General features: G+C 47.1%; 8 protein-coding genes across 8 annotated transcripts; 4 read left to right on the forward strand and 4 right to left on the reverse strand.

Moving 5' to 3' along the window:
• Nucleotides 1-1,342: 1,342 nt before the first annotated feature.
• On the reverse strand, nt 1,343-2,221 carry N7520_001636 (uncharacterized protein; the record flags this gene model as incomplete). The annotated part of the gene is made up of 3 exons (XM_057135571.1): nt 1,343-1,548; nt 1,597-1,662; nt 1,711-2,221. 3 exons carry the CDS (start codon nt 2,219-2,221, stop codon nt 1,343-1,345), a joined length of 783 nt encoding a protein of 260 aa, XP_057001507.1.
• A 1,715-nt stretch (nt 2,222-3,936) lies between these two features.
• N7520_001637 (kinase-like protein) lies at nt 3,937-4,713 on the forward strand (the record flags this gene model as incomplete). Its single annotated transcript, XM_057135572.1, has 1 exon — nt 3,937-4,713. The coding sequence occupies one exon, from the start codon at nt 3,937-3,939 to the stop codon at nt 4,711-4,713; it is 777 nt and encodes a 258-aa protein (XP_057001508.1).
• Nucleotides 4,714-5,929: 1,216 nt separating this feature from the next.
• N7520_001638 (uncharacterized protein) lies at nt 5,930-6,510 on the forward strand (the record flags this gene model as incomplete). Its single annotated transcript, XM_057135573.1, has 2 exons — nt 5,930-6,118; nt 6,370-6,510. 2 exons carry the CDS (start codon nt 5,930-5,932, stop codon nt 6,508-6,510), a joined length of 330 nt encoding a protein of 109 aa, XP_057001509.1.
• Nucleotides 6,511-10,077: 3,567 nt separating this feature from the next.
• On the reverse strand, nt 10,078-10,332 carry N7520_001639 (uncharacterized protein; the record flags this gene model as incomplete). The annotated part of the gene is made up of 2 exons (XM_057135574.1): nt 10,078-10,256; nt 10,311-10,332. The coding sequence occupies 2 exons, from the start codon at nt 10,330-10,332 to the stop codon at nt 10,078-10,080; spliced, it is 201 nt and encodes a 66-aa protein (XP_057001510.1).
• Nucleotides 10,333-10,903: 571 nt separating this feature from the next.
• N7520_001640 (uncharacterized protein) lies at nt 10,904-12,298 on the reverse strand (the record flags this gene model as incomplete). Its single annotated transcript, XM_057135575.1, has 1 exon — nt 10,904-12,298. One exon carries the CDS (start codon nt 12,296-12,298, stop codon nt 10,904-10,906), a length of 1,395 nt encoding a protein of 464 aa, XP_057001511.1.
• Nucleotides 12,299-13,790: 1,492 nt separating this feature from the next.
• Nucleotides 13,791-14,921, forward strand: N7520_001641 (uncharacterized protein; the record flags this gene model as incomplete). The annotated part of the gene is made up of 1 exon (XM_057135576.1): nt 13,791-14,921. The coding sequence occupies one exon, from the start codon at nt 13,791-13,793 to the stop codon at nt 14,919-14,921; it is 1,131 nt and encodes a 376-aa protein (XP_057001512.1).
• Nucleotides 14,922-15,375: 454 nt separating this feature from the next.
• On the forward strand, nt 15,376-16,047 carry N7520_001642 (uncharacterized protein; the record flags this gene model as incomplete). The annotated part of the gene is made up of 1 exon (XM_057135577.1): nt 15,376-16,047. The coding sequence occupies one exon, from the start codon at nt 15,376-15,378 to the stop codon at nt 16,045-16,047; it is 672 nt and encodes a 223-aa protein (XP_057001513.1).
• A 453-nt stretch (nt 16,048-16,500) lies between these two features.
• Nucleotides 16,501-18,865, reverse strand: N7520_001643 (uncharacterized protein; the record flags this gene model as incomplete). Its single annotated transcript, XM_057135578.1, has 3 exons — nt 16,501-17,976; nt 18,044-18,381; nt 18,451-18,865. 3 exons carry the CDS (start codon nt 18,863-18,865, stop codon nt 16,501-16,503), a joined length of 2,229 nt encoding a protein of 742 aa, XP_057001514.1.
• Nucleotides 18,866-18,867: the final 2 nt, after the last annotated feature.

Below are 18,867 nucleotides of genomic sequence, written 5' to 3' on the forward strand. Positions count from 1 at the left end.
CAGTGGTTTTACCGAGGCCTGACTGCTCTGCGCCATTCCAGAATCGCCCTGCCAGCAAAGCGATCCTGAGGGGGAATGTTGTGATATAAGGCTGGTGCAGATCAGGAACCAAGCCGAACCACCGGAATTAATCCCGAAGTATGTATACGAAGAACCAAGTTGATTTCCAATCAACTTGATCTTCTCGTTGTATATATAGCCTTATTCTTCCCTCTCAAATAAAAAACAAGACAATTCACACCTCTGAACTACAACACAAAGCAACTGCACGTTTAGTTTCGAATGCATGCCTTAACTGTGACATAAGAAATATATGCGAAACATCGTCGAACTTTTAGCGATATTTCGACGAAAATTCGATGAATTGAGCAGTTTGATCTCCGCCAACTTTATTTTGGATTGATATTTAAATTTAGATAGATGAACTAATTTTACAGGGACTTGGGAATATTAGTCCAAAAATTCGAACTTGATTGTTTTAATTATGTCCATCTTGAAAATGGCGAGACACCCTGGTCTTTAAGCTTAAACATTATTCATGTCATTGTTTGATCAGTCAGGTCTCGACAAGAGACCAGCGCCCAACTCCTCGGGCAAAGGAATGTCACGTGATAATATAAAGGCGGATTTCTTCCTGCCCCTCACCTGCCCACTCACCCATTTGCCAGCGCATCACAACGACTGCTGCTTGACTCGAAAGGAGGTACAGCCCCAAATGACTGTGGTCATCGATACTTGACATAAAATTCTAGTTATCTGAAAGGAAATAACTTGAATGCAGAGTCATTGTTGACTATCCTTGATCTCATCGACCAAACGGCGACGTAAGTCAAGCGCGTTCTCTTCTTATCTGGCGTACGTTTAATAGATTCTAACAAACAAAAGCATTACATCTCCCTGGCAAGTTTGTGTGCAACAAGAAAAGCGCTCAAGGAGACCAGTGCCATGGATAAGGCAGCCAAAAAAGTTCGGACCGAAAGCTCATCAGACAGCGGGATTCTCGAGGAATGCAAGAAAGAAGTGAGAATAACATGTTAGATGTTCATCTCTGAGAAGAATACTAACTAACCCAGGTAAAATGTGACTTATGCGATCGAATAAACTGGTCGACACCATCAAAAGGTGTTCAGACTACCCCTCCGCCGAGAACGGTTGCAATTGTCGTGAATGTTGTTCAAAACAGAGGCGCAATACGGATTTTCGAGAAAGAAAGCGGTGAATACGTCGACGGAGTTGGAACTGAGGAAGAAGGCTTTCGGATCATCATACCATGGAGAGATACTTGGCGCTTCAGAGCATCGGGCGTCGTTGAAGTTGGATATATAATAGCAAAGGATGCAGATTAGTTTGGCGGTTGGTTCCATGCTGCCAATGGACGGTGTAAGATTAATTGATCCGTCAGCTCGTTACTGACTGGAATTGTAACAAAAGATGTCGTGTTCACTCCATACGTGTCTGTGAGCCATACCGGGCCTGATATCTGACCCGATTGTATGATATCTCGAATGTCTTGCACGTTGAGCTCGTAGACATCTCCGGTCAAAGGGTCTTTAGGTCGATTAGCCAGTCATCATCCACTCTGTGCCAAGGCCATACCTATGTCTTGCTGCTTCCCGGGCTGAAATGTCGACAAATCCGGCGACATGACCACTGCAGGTGGCCCTTCACCATGTTAGCTAGCAGCATGACTCACAAGATTAGATGTCATACTGAATATCGGTTGAAGGGTTTGGTAGCTTCCCTGCCCCCGCTCCTGAGGCTCGAGAGCGTCTTCAGTCTCGGAGACTTGGCTCACTGTTCCATCATCGGCTTGCAAGGGAGCCTGGGGAGCCTGTGGAGCTTCTGGGTAGAGGACAAAATTGAAATACTGGCGTGCGAGCCGTCGGAGTACAGTGTTGTCAAGGCCAGAGTGATTTTGGATCTCATATGGAAGATTAATTTGTATACTTTCCTTTGCAATAGCAATTGCCGACAGTCCCAAGCCAATAGCACAAAGAACGACCATCGACGGGCCATTCAGCTGTAGAACTTTGCGTAGGAAGGTGAGATAGGTTGACTGTCGACCGGCTCCGACGGCGTCTTGGGGTGGGTACCCATTCCTCAGTAATGTGGCGGCTGCCTTGATTTTTTTCCTTTCTGTTTTTTTCACGTCGTTCCGACGTTCAACATCTCTTGAAGCCTGGACAAGCTGCGCTAAGGCACTACTAAGAGTCAGAGTCATGCTTCAGGATATGCAAGTGAAGCTTTCGTCGAAAGGGAGCTAAGAGCGCGTCGATAAAAAGCGCTAAATACCATAAATCAATGTCATAACCTCGAGCTTTCGATGTCAAAAATTAGTCGAAAAGGAGTCGAAAAAAAGTCGAAAGACAGTCGAACGACAGCCTTATTATAGCCTTCCAGACAACGTGCGTTGCGGGGCTGTGCTCTTGCGGATCGATGGAACCCTAGCGAGTGCATGCAGCTCCCACCACTCTCAGGGCACCGTGTCGCGTGCAAAGCCGTACTCGCCATTGGTTGATGCTCTTTGCCGTGTCAGCCTAGACATGCTGAGGTCCGAAAAGTGGGGCAATAGTCCAATCTCTGGCTTGAGCGGAAAGACTGTGCAGATTTATGCGACCTTAGTCCACCAATCCCACACGTGCTAGACCCTCAAACTCGCCTTTCGGCCAAGAATCGATGGCGCAAGGTGCCCCAATTGGATCTGCTCTTTCACTGACGTAGCCGCTGGTCTAGATTGTGGGCGGCCAGGCGCTAAGAAGGGACTGGCCCTGAGCCGCTCATTCACAAATGCATGGTGGTCACCTCAAAGCACTAGACTACACTCAGCCAATCATGGTATCTGTTGATAGGTGCCGCAGAGACAGGTGCTACAAAGGACCGAGCCATTGTACAACACTCGAGCCCTTTTGGACGCGGTATTCACGTCTCGTAGACAGGGCTCTCCGCTCGACTTATGCAAGTTGGTTCTGGGATGTTCGTGATCTAAGATATAAATATCGCAGGTAATATAGCAGTTTTCTAGTCCTCAATCACTTCATAATTCTAAGCCCTGAGCCAGAGATACGAAAATTCTGACTGTGCGATACATATCAACCTCAACCTCTTCACTTTTCCACATACTGGGTCTAGACGACTTCTGATATTGTCCACCTACATTTTTAAGCCTCCCCAAGGTAAGGCAGTCGTCACTAGTGGATTACATCCTGAAACTAAATCAATCTGTAGATGGCTGTTCGAGAGCCAATTGAAATCACCAACTGTTGCCACTGGTCTTCCGTGTCTGCTGATACACCTAAGAAAACCTGGGACTGTATGGATCCAAACTGTGAAGACTCAGCTGCATACAAGCCCAAATAAAAGAGCCAAAGTCAAGATGGCTTTTTATCAGCGGGCAGGATAGGGGGAAGGGGGGGGGGAAGGAGTACAGGGGTATGGATTCAAGAAAGGGTGTGAGAAGTGTATCAAAATTAGTTTATTTTGACTAGTGGAGCAACGTCCAAATTTAATCAGTAAATTTTTAGGCAGCACTGATAATCTTTCCTTGGTTGAAGTGGGCCTGAATGACGACTAGCATGAGATTTATCCCCGCCTACCCCGCTACGATAACCATAGTGGATAGGGTCTAGCTCTTAGGGGCCACGAAACCGTTTGAGTTGCTTGATTTTAGAGTTTGGTTGTTTGCAGGGAGGGTCAGCTCAAAAATTATGTTATGAGATGGTCAGCTTCAGAAGTCATACTATTTTGCGACAATTACAACCAACAGCTGACTGCAGACCTAAGGGCTCCAAGAGAGCTCAAGGGGCCACTGGGACCCAATCATTTCATCGCGTAAAGTCACGTGTAGCTAAAACTTTTAAGCCAACATCCGCCTTTTCCTTTCCAATTTAACACTGTTATTGTCAGCACAGCTTACCAGATCTTATTTTTCCCATAAGTATGGAAATCATACAAAAGAATGAAGCCTTCAGAAGGATTGATGGCAAAGTGGAATTTTCCTATGTCCAGATTTTTGTTCGAGAAAATGGCATACTGTATTCCGGGAAATGGACGAATCGATTACATTTGCCAAAGACGCTGGACGATCTCCAAGAAGTCAAGCAAATTTCAACTGAGGACAGGGGCCCACAAGTCCATACCACTTGGTCAGCGATCTATGTGAAAACACCAAGTCTCCTCGCGTATGTCGATGGAAATCTTGAACAGCAAATCGCTCGCGAAGTCGAAACCTGCGAAATTCTTCGCAAGAATCCCCACCCGAACATCGCAACCTATTATGGCTACAAGGAGACTCACGGCCGAGTCTCTGGGCTATGCTTCAGAAAATATACGTTGACGCTACTTGAGGCGGTCAATCCCCAACGCCTGGGCAAGGTTGCTTTCCTGTCAAGTGCGCGCGGCCTGGTGAACGCGAATATGAAAAGTAGCCTAGAAGGGCTTTTGGCCGCCATCAAACACCTTCACTCGCTTGGCCTTGTCCATAATGATATCAACCCCGCAAACATTATGCTTGATGAAGATGGTACGTTTGTTCTCATCGATTTCGATAGCTGTCGATACATCGGTGAATCGTTGCGCCACACCCAAACGAAAAGAACCCACCACTGGCACGATCCTGCTGTCGATATTTCGCTTGAAAAAAACGACCTTGACGCTTTCGGAGACCTTCAAACTTGGTTGATTGGATCGGCGGATGAGACCTTTTTGTTCATTTAAAAGCATTGCTTGTCAGTCAAATGCTAACGCCAAGTGATTTGTTTATTTATCAACCCAAGACTTCTATTGACCTAGGCTAAGACACTTCTAAAAGTCTACTTCGATGTATCTTGCCTACGATCGAAACTGCGGCCATTAACACGCTCCCTCGAGTTTGTAATCCATTAAGACAGTAGCTATATCCGACGAGTATATCACTTGAATTCATTACAAATAATAATAATAATAAAGATAAAGAACTGTTTCACATATATGAAAGCCATTTCTATTCTCTTCACTTGGGCCGGGATACTGCCTGCAAGACTTAAGGGCATATTTATCTAATGAGCAATAAGGAGGGTCCACGACGCTAGAAGTGGATTTGCTGCTGGGGTCTGCTTAACATGTCGAGAGTGGCGTTCCTTCAGTATTGCTAGATCAGGGCTTCCAGCGTTGCTGTCTTACGAGTGCCGACCAGAAGTGAAAGCGAGCCTCCGGTTCAAAGTTTCATGGGTGCTGAGACTCTCTAGGATCAGATAATCACATATCATATCATCGAACACTCCCCATTCTCCTTTGGAATGTCCTCGAATCCGAAGATCTCAGTCAATGCATGATGTATTATTCTCCAATACGGGCTGGAACGGAATGTTCATCTCTTGTGGCAGGCTGTCTTCCAAGCAACTCTACTGGCGGTCGGGCAGGAAGAGGGTGCAAGTCGGATTTGTGAGAATGAAATGTCGGATTATCTGAGGCTGTGATGTTGGACTCGGAGGAGCTTAGATAAATATCGAGAGTTCCGGTGGGGTTGCCTTTTGTCCTGAGAAGGGTTTCGTGGTCAAAAATATCTCGGGCGGTGCTGTAACTAGCGATTGAAGTCACTTAGAAAATAGGTAGCTTGTGGGAAATTGGGGCTCGGGAGGGGAACAGAGGGGGAGAGTTAGCCTGAGAGGATTGAATCCCAATGTTGTTTGCCATCTGGATAAATCTGTGGTCTTTTTTAAAAGACTGCGGGGCGGAATGACCCTGACCAGCTTCTGTATTCCATACCACTGTAACCAAGCACGCCAGATTCATAACCGCAGACTAGAGTTTGCCGTCATTAGCTCCGCCTCACATGCTGAGAGAAATCCCTCGCAAACAACGATCCACCGCTGCTGAAATAGCCAGCCACATCTCTATTGGCTAGACTGTGCTCTCGCGGTCGTTAGTTGCAGCAATTGCCTCACAATGTAGCATGGGCCGACGCCAGTTGAGTATTTGGTATATTTGCTATTGGCCAGCATCATTGCAGCGTGCCTTCGAGGGTCAGCGTGCCTTCGAGGGTCACGGATTGGATGCGGCCGAGCCGGAGGACGACGTTGACGACAAGAAAGGGGTGGATCCGCGACGCCAGGGGCTGTGCAATGAGGCGAAAGCACAATCAGTGATTTCTTTCAGTCAAAAATCAAATACCGGCTTTCGAAATTGGAACAAGTTCACATCGAAGAGGAAAAATATCAACGAGGTCACAGACATACTCTCAGATCATAGATCAATGATCTTGGTTGGTCTGTATGCTTGTCATATGTCAGTCTTGATACCTTGTCTGCTTCGGATTTTACTGACATCTTTTTATAAGACTGACGAAAAACACCTGCCACGAAGATCTTCAAAAATACAATGAGAGGATTCTAGACACCGAACATAGTCTTGAAGTTCGTTTACAACGATGTACTCTCGACAACACTGGTGCCTTCGACATGGAAGAGGAGAGAGAAGCGATCGAACAATGCCTGCGTTTTTGTAAAGCTGTTGGATATTGTATCATACATTTGACAAATCGAGAATCATTTCTACTGCGGGACGCTGTCCAAGACCTGGAAGACGAGAGAAATATGGCCAAACAATGCCTTCATATTTGTGAAGCTGCACGCGAATGCTTGAACAGCCAACATTCACCTCCACTGCGGCAAGTTCCGGCGGGAAGCCATGGTAGTGCAGAGACCAATAGCGTCCTTCAACAACTCTTAAAGCTCCATAAAAAAAATCTTTTTCTGGATTTGAACCAGTTGGAAATAATTCCAAGATACCTTTTCAAAGACATAACTTGCATTTTCTAAATATATTTTACCAAAATTCGTGCGTATCTTTATTTATGATCCGCGAAAAACCTTACCACAGCTTGTATAACAGTTATAAAAAATTGTTACAAGCGCTGCATGGCTGGAACAGTAGTTACAATAATATTAGCAGTAATATTTACTAACTTATTTGATAGTGTTCTTCTATGAATTGGAATTGTTTACTACTAAAATCAAATAATAATAACAATTTATAATAAAGGCTATTGCATTTTGTGGTAGTTGGAGTTATATGTTATATATGTAAATCTTGGCCAATCCTTCTCGCTGAGGGGAGGGCAGCAGTCCAGTTCAAATACCGTTCGATCTTGCCCCACTAAGCACGTCTGATTGGCCTAGATCGTTTATGGGTGCTGTATTTGCTTTATTTAGTGGTTGATACTTCTGAATACCTAAAATATTAGGTTTATCTTACGATCAATTTGCTGCTAAAGTACACTTCTGAATATTATTTGTAGGTGTTAATTTAACATTCTTCCCACAACACTTCTTATAGGATGCCGACGTAAGATGACGTGTAGGTAGGTCATTTGCGGTTTCAAAGATCTATTTATCCGAGCTTTACATCCAACCATTCAGCGCTTTGTGAAGGATAAGACACTAGTGTCCATTGTCAACTGAAAAACACATACCCTATCAGTAAATTTTTAAAATATCAGTCATTTTCTTGCACCACCACAATACGCAAGAAATACGCTTATTTTTGCTGATTACCTCAGAAAGAAGCGAAGACAACAACAATCCCACACCTTAGAAAAGTGAAGCAGCCTACTTTTTTGCGGGCCCCACTAAGACTTGCAGATTTCGAAAATTATGCAACATTCTTTTGGGGGCTACCGGAGATTCCTCAGAGCCAGCAGCGCATGACCACTAAAGAGGGTGAACCAGTTTTCAAATGTCCACACTATAAGTGTGCGAAATCTCAAGTGACATCGTTTGTCTATTCAACAGATTTCGCCAATGTTAAAATCTCATTCTTGTTTCAATCGGGTCGGTGACACCGCCATGTAACCGATTGGGCATGAGCGCAAGAATGTGACGAGTATTGGGATCATATCCCCTCGCAATTGCAAGCTTCTACATCTCACATCAGGCAGCAACATGCCTTTAGTCATTCGAAAATAATGCGCAACCTGAACAGGGTGGAGTCATTTTTCCATGGCTAAGAATAATTACTAGTGCACCGGCAACACCTGTGGCACTCTTCAGCGCGTGGACAAGAGTACTGTTTGTAGCGACTATCGCCTAGGTGGCGGGATATTATTCGTTAGATAGATATGAAATTAGGCTTGTCAGCATCTTGGTCTGTCGTTCCAGACGGGACAATGGGGAAATGTGACGCTTGGATGCAAATGCAAGGAAGATCGAAGCGCTTAAATGCGGGGATGTTCTACGAAAGCGACCGTAGTTGTTTCGGATCGATGATCATGGAGGAGAACTCGATGCTCTACTGGCCACTGTCATACTGTTGCCTTAAATTTTACAAACTCTAGTGTCAATTTTATCGAATTGCACCAAATGACAATTTCCATATTGTTGCCTTGCTGGTAATATTGCATTTCAGGAATGCCCCGTCCTACGTAGATGCATTATCTTAGTCTCGATCGGCTATGCTAGCCTCTGTTGAACATTCAGACGTCGGTGCTGGAGGACTAACAAAATACCACGAAGTCTGCTGCTGCATTGACTTGAACATCTAGTTAAAATTGCTCACTCAAGTAATACTTGCTCATTCTCATCAAATGTGTTTTCAGCCTGAAATACCACCCCTGCCATAGCTGAAATGATACTGTACCACAAGAAAGAATAGGAGTTATATAGGGGTGTAGAGGATGAACGTTCAATTCAAAAGTCTTATTCTGATGAAGTGTGCAGCAGTTACAGGGGATTTGAATTACTTTACATCGGTAAAGTCTCAAAAAGTAGTCAGAGTTTTGGATGCAATTGAATGAGACAGAATATGGAGTCTCCCTTTAAGAAATTCTAAGTTTGCCCATCGTTATTGATGCAATCCGTTCACGATTCGAGGCGTGCTTACTTCCTGGTGGCTGATCTAAAAGCTAGTGTGTTTTTGTCAAGCCAGGTTCGAAAATCAATGTGTTATCACATTGCGTCTCCAAAAGGTAGAGACGTCGTGTGAAATCTCATAGGCTCGATTTCGAAAAGGTTGAGCATTTTAAGTTCAAATTTGTGACGTATCAGAACCATTTCTCATGAAGGTACGTGTCCATTCGAAGTAGACCGTACTTACAAGCCGCTTGCTGGTCTGTTATTTTCCAGGCTTCACCTCAAATTCATGCATAATGACCATACTCGGATTAAAGACCGGAACGAAAACTCGCTTCCGTCAAACCGTCCTATTTGTCTCAAAAATATCATGCATTTGTTGTTTTCGATAAGCTTCATCTCCATGCAGCCCAGTCCTTTTGCTGCGGCACATGTCCAACTCAGCTTGTGATGACCTCAAAATCCTTACTCAGTACAGGTCTTCCAATTGCATACATGGAACTGCTAATCAACCGGAGCGGGACTCGGTACGATTTGCCTTCAATGAAATCAACTCAATTTCTACTGCACCCATTGCATTCAGTTCATTTTGACTTTTGCCTCCAGTCCTGAGATTTGGTTTCTGCCCTTCTGTGGATTCATTTATGTCCACTCGCCTTGCTTTGGTATTAACATGTTCCTATGATGTTGGTTGAAATTTCTCAATGTGAAGAACGTCAGTGAAACTTCGAGCTGTTCCATGACCAAAGTGAAGCTAAATCTCGCAATTACATTGAGAAATCCACCTTCCAGCTGCTCTGCGGTCTCTCGGTGCGGCGTACCTTGTTAAGCCATCTATTGAGGACACAGTATAAGGAGAGATTGAAAGGTGCTCCAGACGCTTAGGTGTAAAGTCCAATGGAGCTCTAAGCTGTAGGAAAGCCAGCATCAGAAAATGAACGCATTATGTCACAGACAGTCACAATCGTACACAATGATACTACTGGCACCAATAGCACTCAATGTAAACACTTGCTTCCGGGATCAGTGTATGATTGAAGACTACGATTCTATTTGCTTGAGTATAACTTTCAGAGCCTCCAACTTCTGCGTACAGTCTGCCACGCGGCCAAGATCAGCTTAGCCGTGCCTACTTGGGACGTGAATCCTAGACTGTCCTGCTGAAAGTGTGGTAGCCCTGGTATTGGCTGTAGAATAGCATGATAGAGATTTCGCAACAATAGCCTTTATCTGCGTTGAACTAGCTGCGTAATTCTCATCCAAGTGGCGGTGGGCCTTCTCCGCTGAGTGCTTCGGGGGTGAGCCAGAAATTCCAGTCAACGGCATCTTCTTTCTCGAAATCCGGAAAGTCGGCTTGGCAAGTTTCGTCGTTTGATGGAGGCTTTGGTGTAGCTTCGGCGGTCTGTACAAGACAAAGAGGGTTGGGAGAAGCAGCTGCATGATTTTTCATCAGTAGGGCTGGCATTTTGCTTCCACTGATAGACTCACCTAGCAGTTGGCTTCGTTCCATTTCTGGCACAACCAGCAAATCTTGATCAGGCAGATAGAATTTTGCGGGTCAGAAGGAGAAGAATGTGACTGGGAATCTGCCTCATGCGCTTATGAAGGATATATGGTGGAGTTGGAAGATTGGAAGACAAAGCTTTTACTAGGTGCCTGAACAACAGAACAGGGTAAAGGCTTCGCGGTCAACTTGTCTTGAACCCCGACAATTTGTAGTTTAGTCGGGCGCGCTTGATTGCTTCACAACATGAACACAATAATAATAAGGAGTACTGTCACCGGTATGTGAGGAAGAAGTGAACGTGAGAGGAAGACGCAAGGAAAAGAGAGGAGGTGAAGAGCTGAAAAAGAGGTAAAAAATTGGCAAGGAGCTTCAACGTCGAATTTGGGCCTTAGAGCTATGGAAACTCAACTATGTGGTCATCAAGTAAAGGATTCATCTGATCTTATCGAAATGCAAAGTAGAATGGGTAATACCTTGGAAAGGATTGCGTAGGTATGAGACCAATGGTTGTATCATCACAATGCGCACCATCTTTAAAGCGCCTTACTAAGCACTAAACATCTAGAATTGTAGCTCAGTGAGACACACCTCGCTGCAAACAACGCTTCTGCCTCTTCAGTCGATTGTGCCTGCGCAGCAGATGAACAACTCTCGAATGCCCTCCATGCTCAGCCCACCAAAGTGGCGACCTTCCTCGGTCATCAATTAGGCTGATGTCCGTATCAGGATGTTTCAGCAGCGATTTGGTCACTCCCAAATACCCGTTGGATGCGGCAAAGAAAATGGCTGTCCATTGTTGAGGACCACGGGTATTGATCTCGACCATGTCTCCTTGTCGGAGAAGCAAAGATACAATGGATAGATGATTCAGAATGATAGCTACTTGAAGCGGGGTAGTTCCAGTAGGGCTTTTCTGGTTGACTTTGACTGACCTCAAACGAAGGAGTGCCTTCGCCGCGTGGAAGTTGCCTACGCGGCATGCAGACCAAAGCGGAGGCACGATCTGTCTAGTCTGCGAGTTGATGCATATCTTCGGCTGTTTCAATAACAGTTCAAGAATTCGCAAAACGGGGTTCTCAGCAGCTCGGGCCAATGGCGTCATCCCGTATCTATCAGCATCATTCAATCTCACATGCCTTTGGCTAACAAGTAATTTCACGAGATCATGGTGATCACGATCCACAGCGTGCCACAAGGCCGTTCGCCCCTCGGAGTCCGATATATTCAGATCAAGGTCCGAATGTAGGAGAGGAGACTCTACGATGCGGACTGATTGCTGTTGGTTAAGCATTTTCGCAGCCAAGAGAAGAGACGCATCATCGTAGGAACTCTGGTGATTGATCTTGATTCCTGCCTGTCGTACCAGCATCTGCGTGGCAATATGATCCCCTTCCAGAGTCGCAGCTTGCAGGGGCGTCCGATCGAAATGATCTGCAAAGTTGACATTCGCTCGAGAGTCAGCAAGCAAGAGATGTAAGATATAGTGCTCGCGATGCTTCAGCGCGTATACAATGGCAGACAATCTGTCCAAGCATCGATCGTTGACATCAATCTCCTGAGACGGAAGAATCCGCTCAACGATAGCAGTATTTCCGCCGATAACTGCAAGTGACAATGGGCCTCGGCCTCCAGAATCGCAAGAACAGCGAACAATGGGCTTATATCGCAGGGCCAGATCCACGGCCTGTGGGTATCGTAGCTCAATAGCTAGGAGGAGCGCGTTCTGCCCTGCGTACTCAGCGTCGATATTCACGTGGTATTCCTCGATTAATCGCGCTGCAATGTCTAATCTTTGGGCTGTCACGGCACGAAAGAGTGGCGGAATTTCATCAGAGACAAGGCACACAAAAAGCGCCTCGGTGAAAATAGAATTGGTTCGACGACAGACCAGGCATAGGTTCAGAATGTGGTCTTTTTGAAGAAACTTGCAAATCCAGAGCAAGAGCTCTTTTGGAAGTTCGCGAAGCATGACAGTGTACTTTTGCCGTGTTAGATTGATCTAGGAGATCAGTTTCAGCAGATGGCGAAGTTGACTATCCGAGGTCTCACGACGCCGCGTGTGCTCTCCCTTTTATGCACTCAAACTCTGGACCACTGTACCGTTTGAGGTTCGAGGATAAGGTTTTGCAACTGAAATCGCTCGAGCCAGAGGTCTGCACGTGAATCCAAAGTGCCTGTGCTAGGGACCACTCTACTTCACTCCCTGAAAGCGAAAGTCTGGCCCTGAGATCAAACACAACGGCTCCAGAACATGGCTCAAGAGCCCCAGGAGCAGGCTAGCTCCCAGGGCCAGTGATTGCATTCCCAGTTTCGGTTCAGTCATTCGCGGGATCCCTGATTGAGATCCCAGGGCCAATCGTCTGGTAACCCGCTCGGGCCAGAAGCCTGCACGTGAAGACCAACGTGTCCGCCCTAAGGACACCTCATCTAGATTCCCATATGCAAAGATCTGGCCCTGGGATCTTGAGCGAGCGTTCTAGGAGCGCTACAGCTTCCAGGACCGGTCAAGATGATCCTAAAACCAACCCTGCCGTAAATGGGATTGGTCTCCGGGAGTTGGGGACTATTTGTTGAGTTCAGTCACCCACGCATGCCACGTGGCCACAGTAATCACAGACATGAGCGTCTGCCATTATTTCTCGGCCTCCGCCATATATGGAAAATCATTTGTAGCACGAGCGATGGGCAATGCAGAGACTGGGCGTCTGATGAAAGGCTAGATTACTCGTACAGTCACGGCGAGTAACGGTGGGAGGGTATAGTGTAGCGAGAAGCATTTTGGTCGATATTCTTTAGGTAAATGACTCGTAGTTAGGAGCGTTTGTGAGCGTCAGTGTTGGCTCGCAACCAGGAAAGGGGTGGCATGTTGCTTGGGCGGGTCGAGCGAAGTGGGCATGGAGGCGACAGAGGTGGATCAATCGGAGACTCTGGGTGATTGTAGTATGCACGGATCAACGAGAATGCTGTACGATATCGCAGTTGTGTGTGTTGCGAGTGTCGCGAATAGAGACTCGATCTGCTCGCACATCCAGGGCTGAGATGTTCGCGGCGGATCGGCAACGCGCCCATCCACGATGCACGTGATTGCGGTGTTGCCTCTGCAGACCATTAGAACAAGATGCTTTTCTCTTAGCTTTGACGAAGAAGACTGGCCGTTGCATTGGTCACAAATTTAAGGCACTGTTAACTTTTATTCTACGTCCTGCGGAGGAAGGACCGTTAGCGAGCCTTGCAAACAGCTCTGGCGTTGTTATCAAGCATCACTCAATCAAATATTATTCGAAGATTCAGTCAAATGTATATGCGTTCTGCCTAAGTAAACTAAGTAATACTGTATCTACGGTACTGTATTAGTAAGTAACACATCTAGCTTTGCCGGCATGTCTCTCTTTGCTAGTTTTTGTAAGATCTCCGGCATATCTACTGTAACGTTTGTCCCCCGATATGTCCTTTGCCCAGATATGCTTGCTGATATGTGTACGAAGAGCTCCAGCATACAATGCTCTCGTATGAGAAGCTCTATCAGATACAATGAGTCCGCTGACACCCGCCAGCCGACAGTCGTCATTGTCGATATCACTCAAGAAGTCTCGTCACCTGGAGATGCATCGCAATTGACCCCCTGGCCTGTTTTTGAGCCGTATTCTACATCGATCAGAAAAGACTTTACGCTCTCGGATGTCAATCCACAGCTTCCATCTTCTTCGCTTGATTATTTCCAGAGCTTGACAGAGGTGGGCGCCCCAGTAGAAGACACTTCTGCAATGGCTTCACTGGAAGTTAAAATCACGAGTACGCCTCATGAGGCAAGCAGTGACTCTCGCGATGATGTTGCTAATATTTCGAGCCATGTCGCTGTAACGATGAGCTTTGCATCGTGGCCATTGGTTACTGTTAGCCAGGGCACCTCCTTTCCAGTCGAAACGGTAAATGCCAATGAAGAAGCCGCAGAGACCTTATCAACCCCAACATCTCGCGATACTCCCAGGCTTTCTCCGTTCTCCCTGGCTGACTCGGAGACCAAAAGCAGCGGAGTTTCCACCCACCACGAGGAGCCCATGGGAGCCAGGAACAGTGTGGGTGTCAATAACTCCACCACTCAACCTTTGCCATCGCCATCATACACAAGCGTCTCTCATGAGACTGGAAGTGGTAAAACATATATGACCGCTAAACCCAAAGGGCTGACGCTACTCAATACATACACGGAGACCGGGACTTGGACCCCGAGTTCATCAACCACTGCAAGAACTCCGGCCCCTGGAACGCATGGCGCCATCATGGATGGCACCGAGTTTTCAAGACGGATTTCCCAACGAGGTATGGCGTTGGTGCTTGGCAGTGTACTTGGAGGTTCTCTGGTCTTTGTCTGCATGCTTCTTTTGCACCGGCTCATTCTCCGGTCATTCCACAGAAGCGAGCAGGAATCACCAATGCATTGTCGGCCATCATCGATGACTGATCCGCGTATCAGGCAGAGCCCTGCAGTCCCTTGCAATATTGCTGGAATTTCACATTTCTCCGCTGACTCTGAAGATACGCGCTGTATTGACTATCAAAAGCCAGCCAAAAAGGCATGCATATCGCGTTGAACCGCTTGGGAATTTATTCTGGCTTTATCGCATGACTGCAAGTAGATCGAGAGCTATCATTTAGAGTATAAACCTGTCTATCTGATGATGTGGCCCCAAATTAAAACTTTTTCATTGAAGGCAGCTCTCTTGTCGCCTCATGAATATGGTATTGTACTTGTGGGATGATGTTCTGTGCACTTGGATCAGAAAACTGACTTTGTCCGATTTTTGCTGATCACATCATCAAGTCCGAATTGAACATTGCTTCCAAATGTAGGGTTTCAATGAAGCATATTTTGATCCGCTCCTCAAACTTCGACTCATTCATCTGATTCCGGGCCATGATATTTAAGAATCCCGTCCCTCGCTGCTCCACCGGCACCTGCACCCCTTATCTTCTATCTTCATCCCAAGGATCGAATTTGATTCTTTCAGAGAGGCCATGCCTGTCTCTGTAAATTTCAAGCCCGCTATGACACCTCACAGAAGAAATTCGCTTGATAGCCAAACTCCTCAGCCAGATGAGTTGCCCATCTGTATCCTAGTTGTCCTCTTCTTGCTCCTGTACAACAAGCCCGAGTCGCCTTTCAACACACCTGGAGATGATACAGAGCACTCACTTCTGCCCGGCCAAATGAAAACCAGCAGTTCCGCCCCTCACCACTTTCGCTCATCGAATCACCAGATGGCACGGCAGGATCTGCGGTGGAAACTGCTTGCCCGACAACAAGTCGCGAACTGGCAGAGAGACGCGGAAGACAAGGGCTTGATCTCACCAAATGAGAAACCAGCAGACATGGCCCCTATCTGGACGAGACTGCAAGGTTTGAAGAAGAAAAATGGGCCAAGATTGAAACGAGCGTGCCAGTTCCTTCACAGTGGCTCCCGTCAGCTTTCCCGTATGCTTCTGAGCGCGGATCCGCTCTTGCAGAAGCCGGGGACAGTCCCAAACACCAAGCCACAGATCGCATGCAAGATGCGAGCAATCTCGACGAAGCAAAAGAATTCTTGGGCGCAAAAAGATTCTTTGCCGATTTTTGCGCTTAGATGGCTTGCTGTGAAACTTTCCGAAAAGTCTACCGAGACAGCAACAGTAGACTTTTGGAGAGTGGCGACTCTGATAGCACAACACTGTGCTGCTTGATCACTTCCTGTTATTTTTCCGATGTGAATCTAGGGAGATTACATGCTTCACCACTCGGTTTGTACTCAATCTCCACTCGTAAATAGACAATCAAATCGATTTATGTGTAGTCACAGTACTCTGCAAGTTTCCAATGAGTCCTTGAAGATATACATTTCCATTACTTTTCAGTGAATTTGGATCGCTAAGTTTGAAATACTATGGCCGAGGATTTTGTTCAATCGGTGTGTGCGCTGCTTGGTTTGAGGCTATGGGGTCTGTACCAGCTGCCTCTCAAATGAGAGTGCATCACTGTGTCGACATCTGGGGAGATTTTCTTATGTCAAGGTGTCCTAAATATGTAAAGAATCACGGTTTTCATTTTCATTGCCCAAAATTTGGAAAGGATCAAAATCAAGACAACGTATGATTATTCCATTGCTCTACGCCTGTCAGAAAACCTCTGAAATGTCCCTACGCGCCGACATCCATGAACTGTGACGTCATTTCTGCTTTTTGTTTTTCCAACCAACTAATTGCCGCTTGCGTCAGGGTTTCCCCGCCGATTTGTTTTCTTTTCCTAGATGGGCCATTTGCACTGAATTGTGCATTGAATTCTGCATGAAGCTCCGAGGCAGGAAAGTCCATATAGTGGGAATAGACTCCTTCGACAATAACACGACCGGTCATCCCAGTGAGGACTTCGTCGCCAGTCCCAGGAGTGACGTCGAAAACGAAGACCTGGAAGTTGTGCTGCCGAAGCCCTTCGCAAAATTGGGTTATGAAGTGCTCATCGATTGGCAAATACACAGTCTGTCTGTTTTGCCCAATCGTGATGTGCATGGTATATCCAAGGCGCTGCAAGCTGTTTGCTGAGTCTGGAATCAAGGGAGCAAACGGATCAGCCATGGTAGTAGATGCACGCGTCGGCAGGTTGCGGGAAGCTTCTGCCGCTGTCTGGGCGGTCGGATGGTGTCCTTGGGCGATGGGTCCTTGGCCCGCGGGTCCTTCGGCGACGGTGGGATCGTCCAGTATCGCTTGGTCTGCATCATTACCGCGACGCACGGAAGTATCGCTCCCCTCATGGTCCATCAGATACCCAAAGAAAGCTCTGAAGACCCAACGGCGGAGGAACCCTGCCGATACTCGCGTCGCTGATTCAGGCTGCCGTAACGATTCGGCCGACAGGGCAAACCAATCTGCCTGCCGCGTATCGACAAAGGGCTTTCCGCATCTCTTGGCCGCATCCATCTCCTGCGAAGGATCCTCTGGGTAGTCGCAAGGTACCAAAGGCGGTAGCTCAATCACGGGCGACGATTGCGTCATGCTGCCGGGCGGTTGAAATCCCCGGGCTCTCAGGATACCACAGAAATGCCGCCACATGTCTGATCGGCGGAGCGGAAAAGCTTGATCCGTGTCTTGGTCCGGCGTATGCTCATTGCCAGGGCTCTTGAGACATTTTCGGCGCTGATGATCGGTCAACTCAAATCCATACTGGAAACTGAATCGCCAGAATTCCAGAACATCTGACCGCAGACGTTCCCTCCTCATCGACATCGAAATGGGCAAGGCAGTGTCGAAGATACTGTACACCCCTGTGTCAATGGTGAACTTCTCGTCCCGCGGTTGGATGAAAAGACGCTTCATGACACTTTGCGCGACTTCCAAGTAGAGGCGATCCTTGAAAAACGTCTTCAGCGTTGGAATTGGATAATCGATTCCTTTCAATCGCTCCCAGATGTCCTTTCGCTGTCCTTCCTCAAACTCTGCAAAGAGCTTTCCCTCGTCCATTTGGAGTTGCAGGAACTGTAGGTCATTTGTGGAGAGCTTTGGCGCACGAGCTTGTATCAAACCAACGGTACGCCCGTCTATCAGAGGTAGCAGATCAGTCCTTCCCCCGACCAGTGTCAGGAATGTCTGGAAGATCAGGTCCCAGTAGCAGATCATTGGCTACATGCGGCATCCAAGTTAGTCAGGATCTGCCCATTCATTTCAGGGTGACAGAATATCGACGCACCTCATCGCAGTGCATGGCGGTCACTTTATGTAGCAGTCCAATCCGCATGCCTTCCCAGAGTCCCCGGATGACCAGCAAGGAGTTCAACTTTCGATGGAGGGCCGCATTCTTGAAGAATCGCCGCAGATATCCACCTTTTTTGCTGCCCGCCACTGCCTGCAAAATGACCCACCAGTTGTTGGCAGCCAATCGGTCCTCGGGTCCATCCAGGTACCCTTCGTAGTAGTTGATTCGCTCGTAAATCAGCCCGTCGGGCGGTCGGTTGTCGTTCGGGTATCTTTCTTTTAAGGATTGAACGAACTTTCTCTGTAACACGTCTCTGTCAAGATCTTGACCCTCTAAGACGGTATCAGGTCAGCCGCATCGAAAAGAGCTCGTGGGGTAGACCTTGTGGTCAGTCAACGTACCTTCATCGTCAGTCACATAGACGTCCACAATCCACCACTGGTCTTCCGGATCGAGCTTCTTCCGGGCTGCTGCGATCAGATTCTCGTGATCCAACGCGTGCAGTCGGTAGTCCAGGTCTACATTCAAGCTCGGCATAATGCCATTGCCGTAGCGCGGACTCACACGACGCTCCCAGTCAGATCGGGGCACAACTACGGGCACATGGTTGTCTCCCATGAGCCGGCGACAGCCTTGAATTTTCAGGGTTTTCTCCAGGCGCTGGACATTGTCACGGTCATCCATCCATGCGCGAAACCCTTTTTCGAATGTCAGGTGTGAGAGGTGCACCCTGGCAGATAACTGGAAGTGACTTTGATGGTACGAGAATAACTTGCGCTCCAGATCTGCCAATTCTGATTGTCTTGTAGGCGCCATGG

This window comes from Penicillium odoratum (assembly GCF_028828045.1).
Source record: "Penicillium odoratum strain IBT 22623 chromosome Unknown utg000001l_segment0_segment0, whole genome shotgun sequence".
NCBI classification, from domain to species: Eukaryota; Fungi; Ascomycota; class Eurotiomycetes; order Eurotiales; family Aspergillaceae; genus Penicillium; species Penicillium odoratum.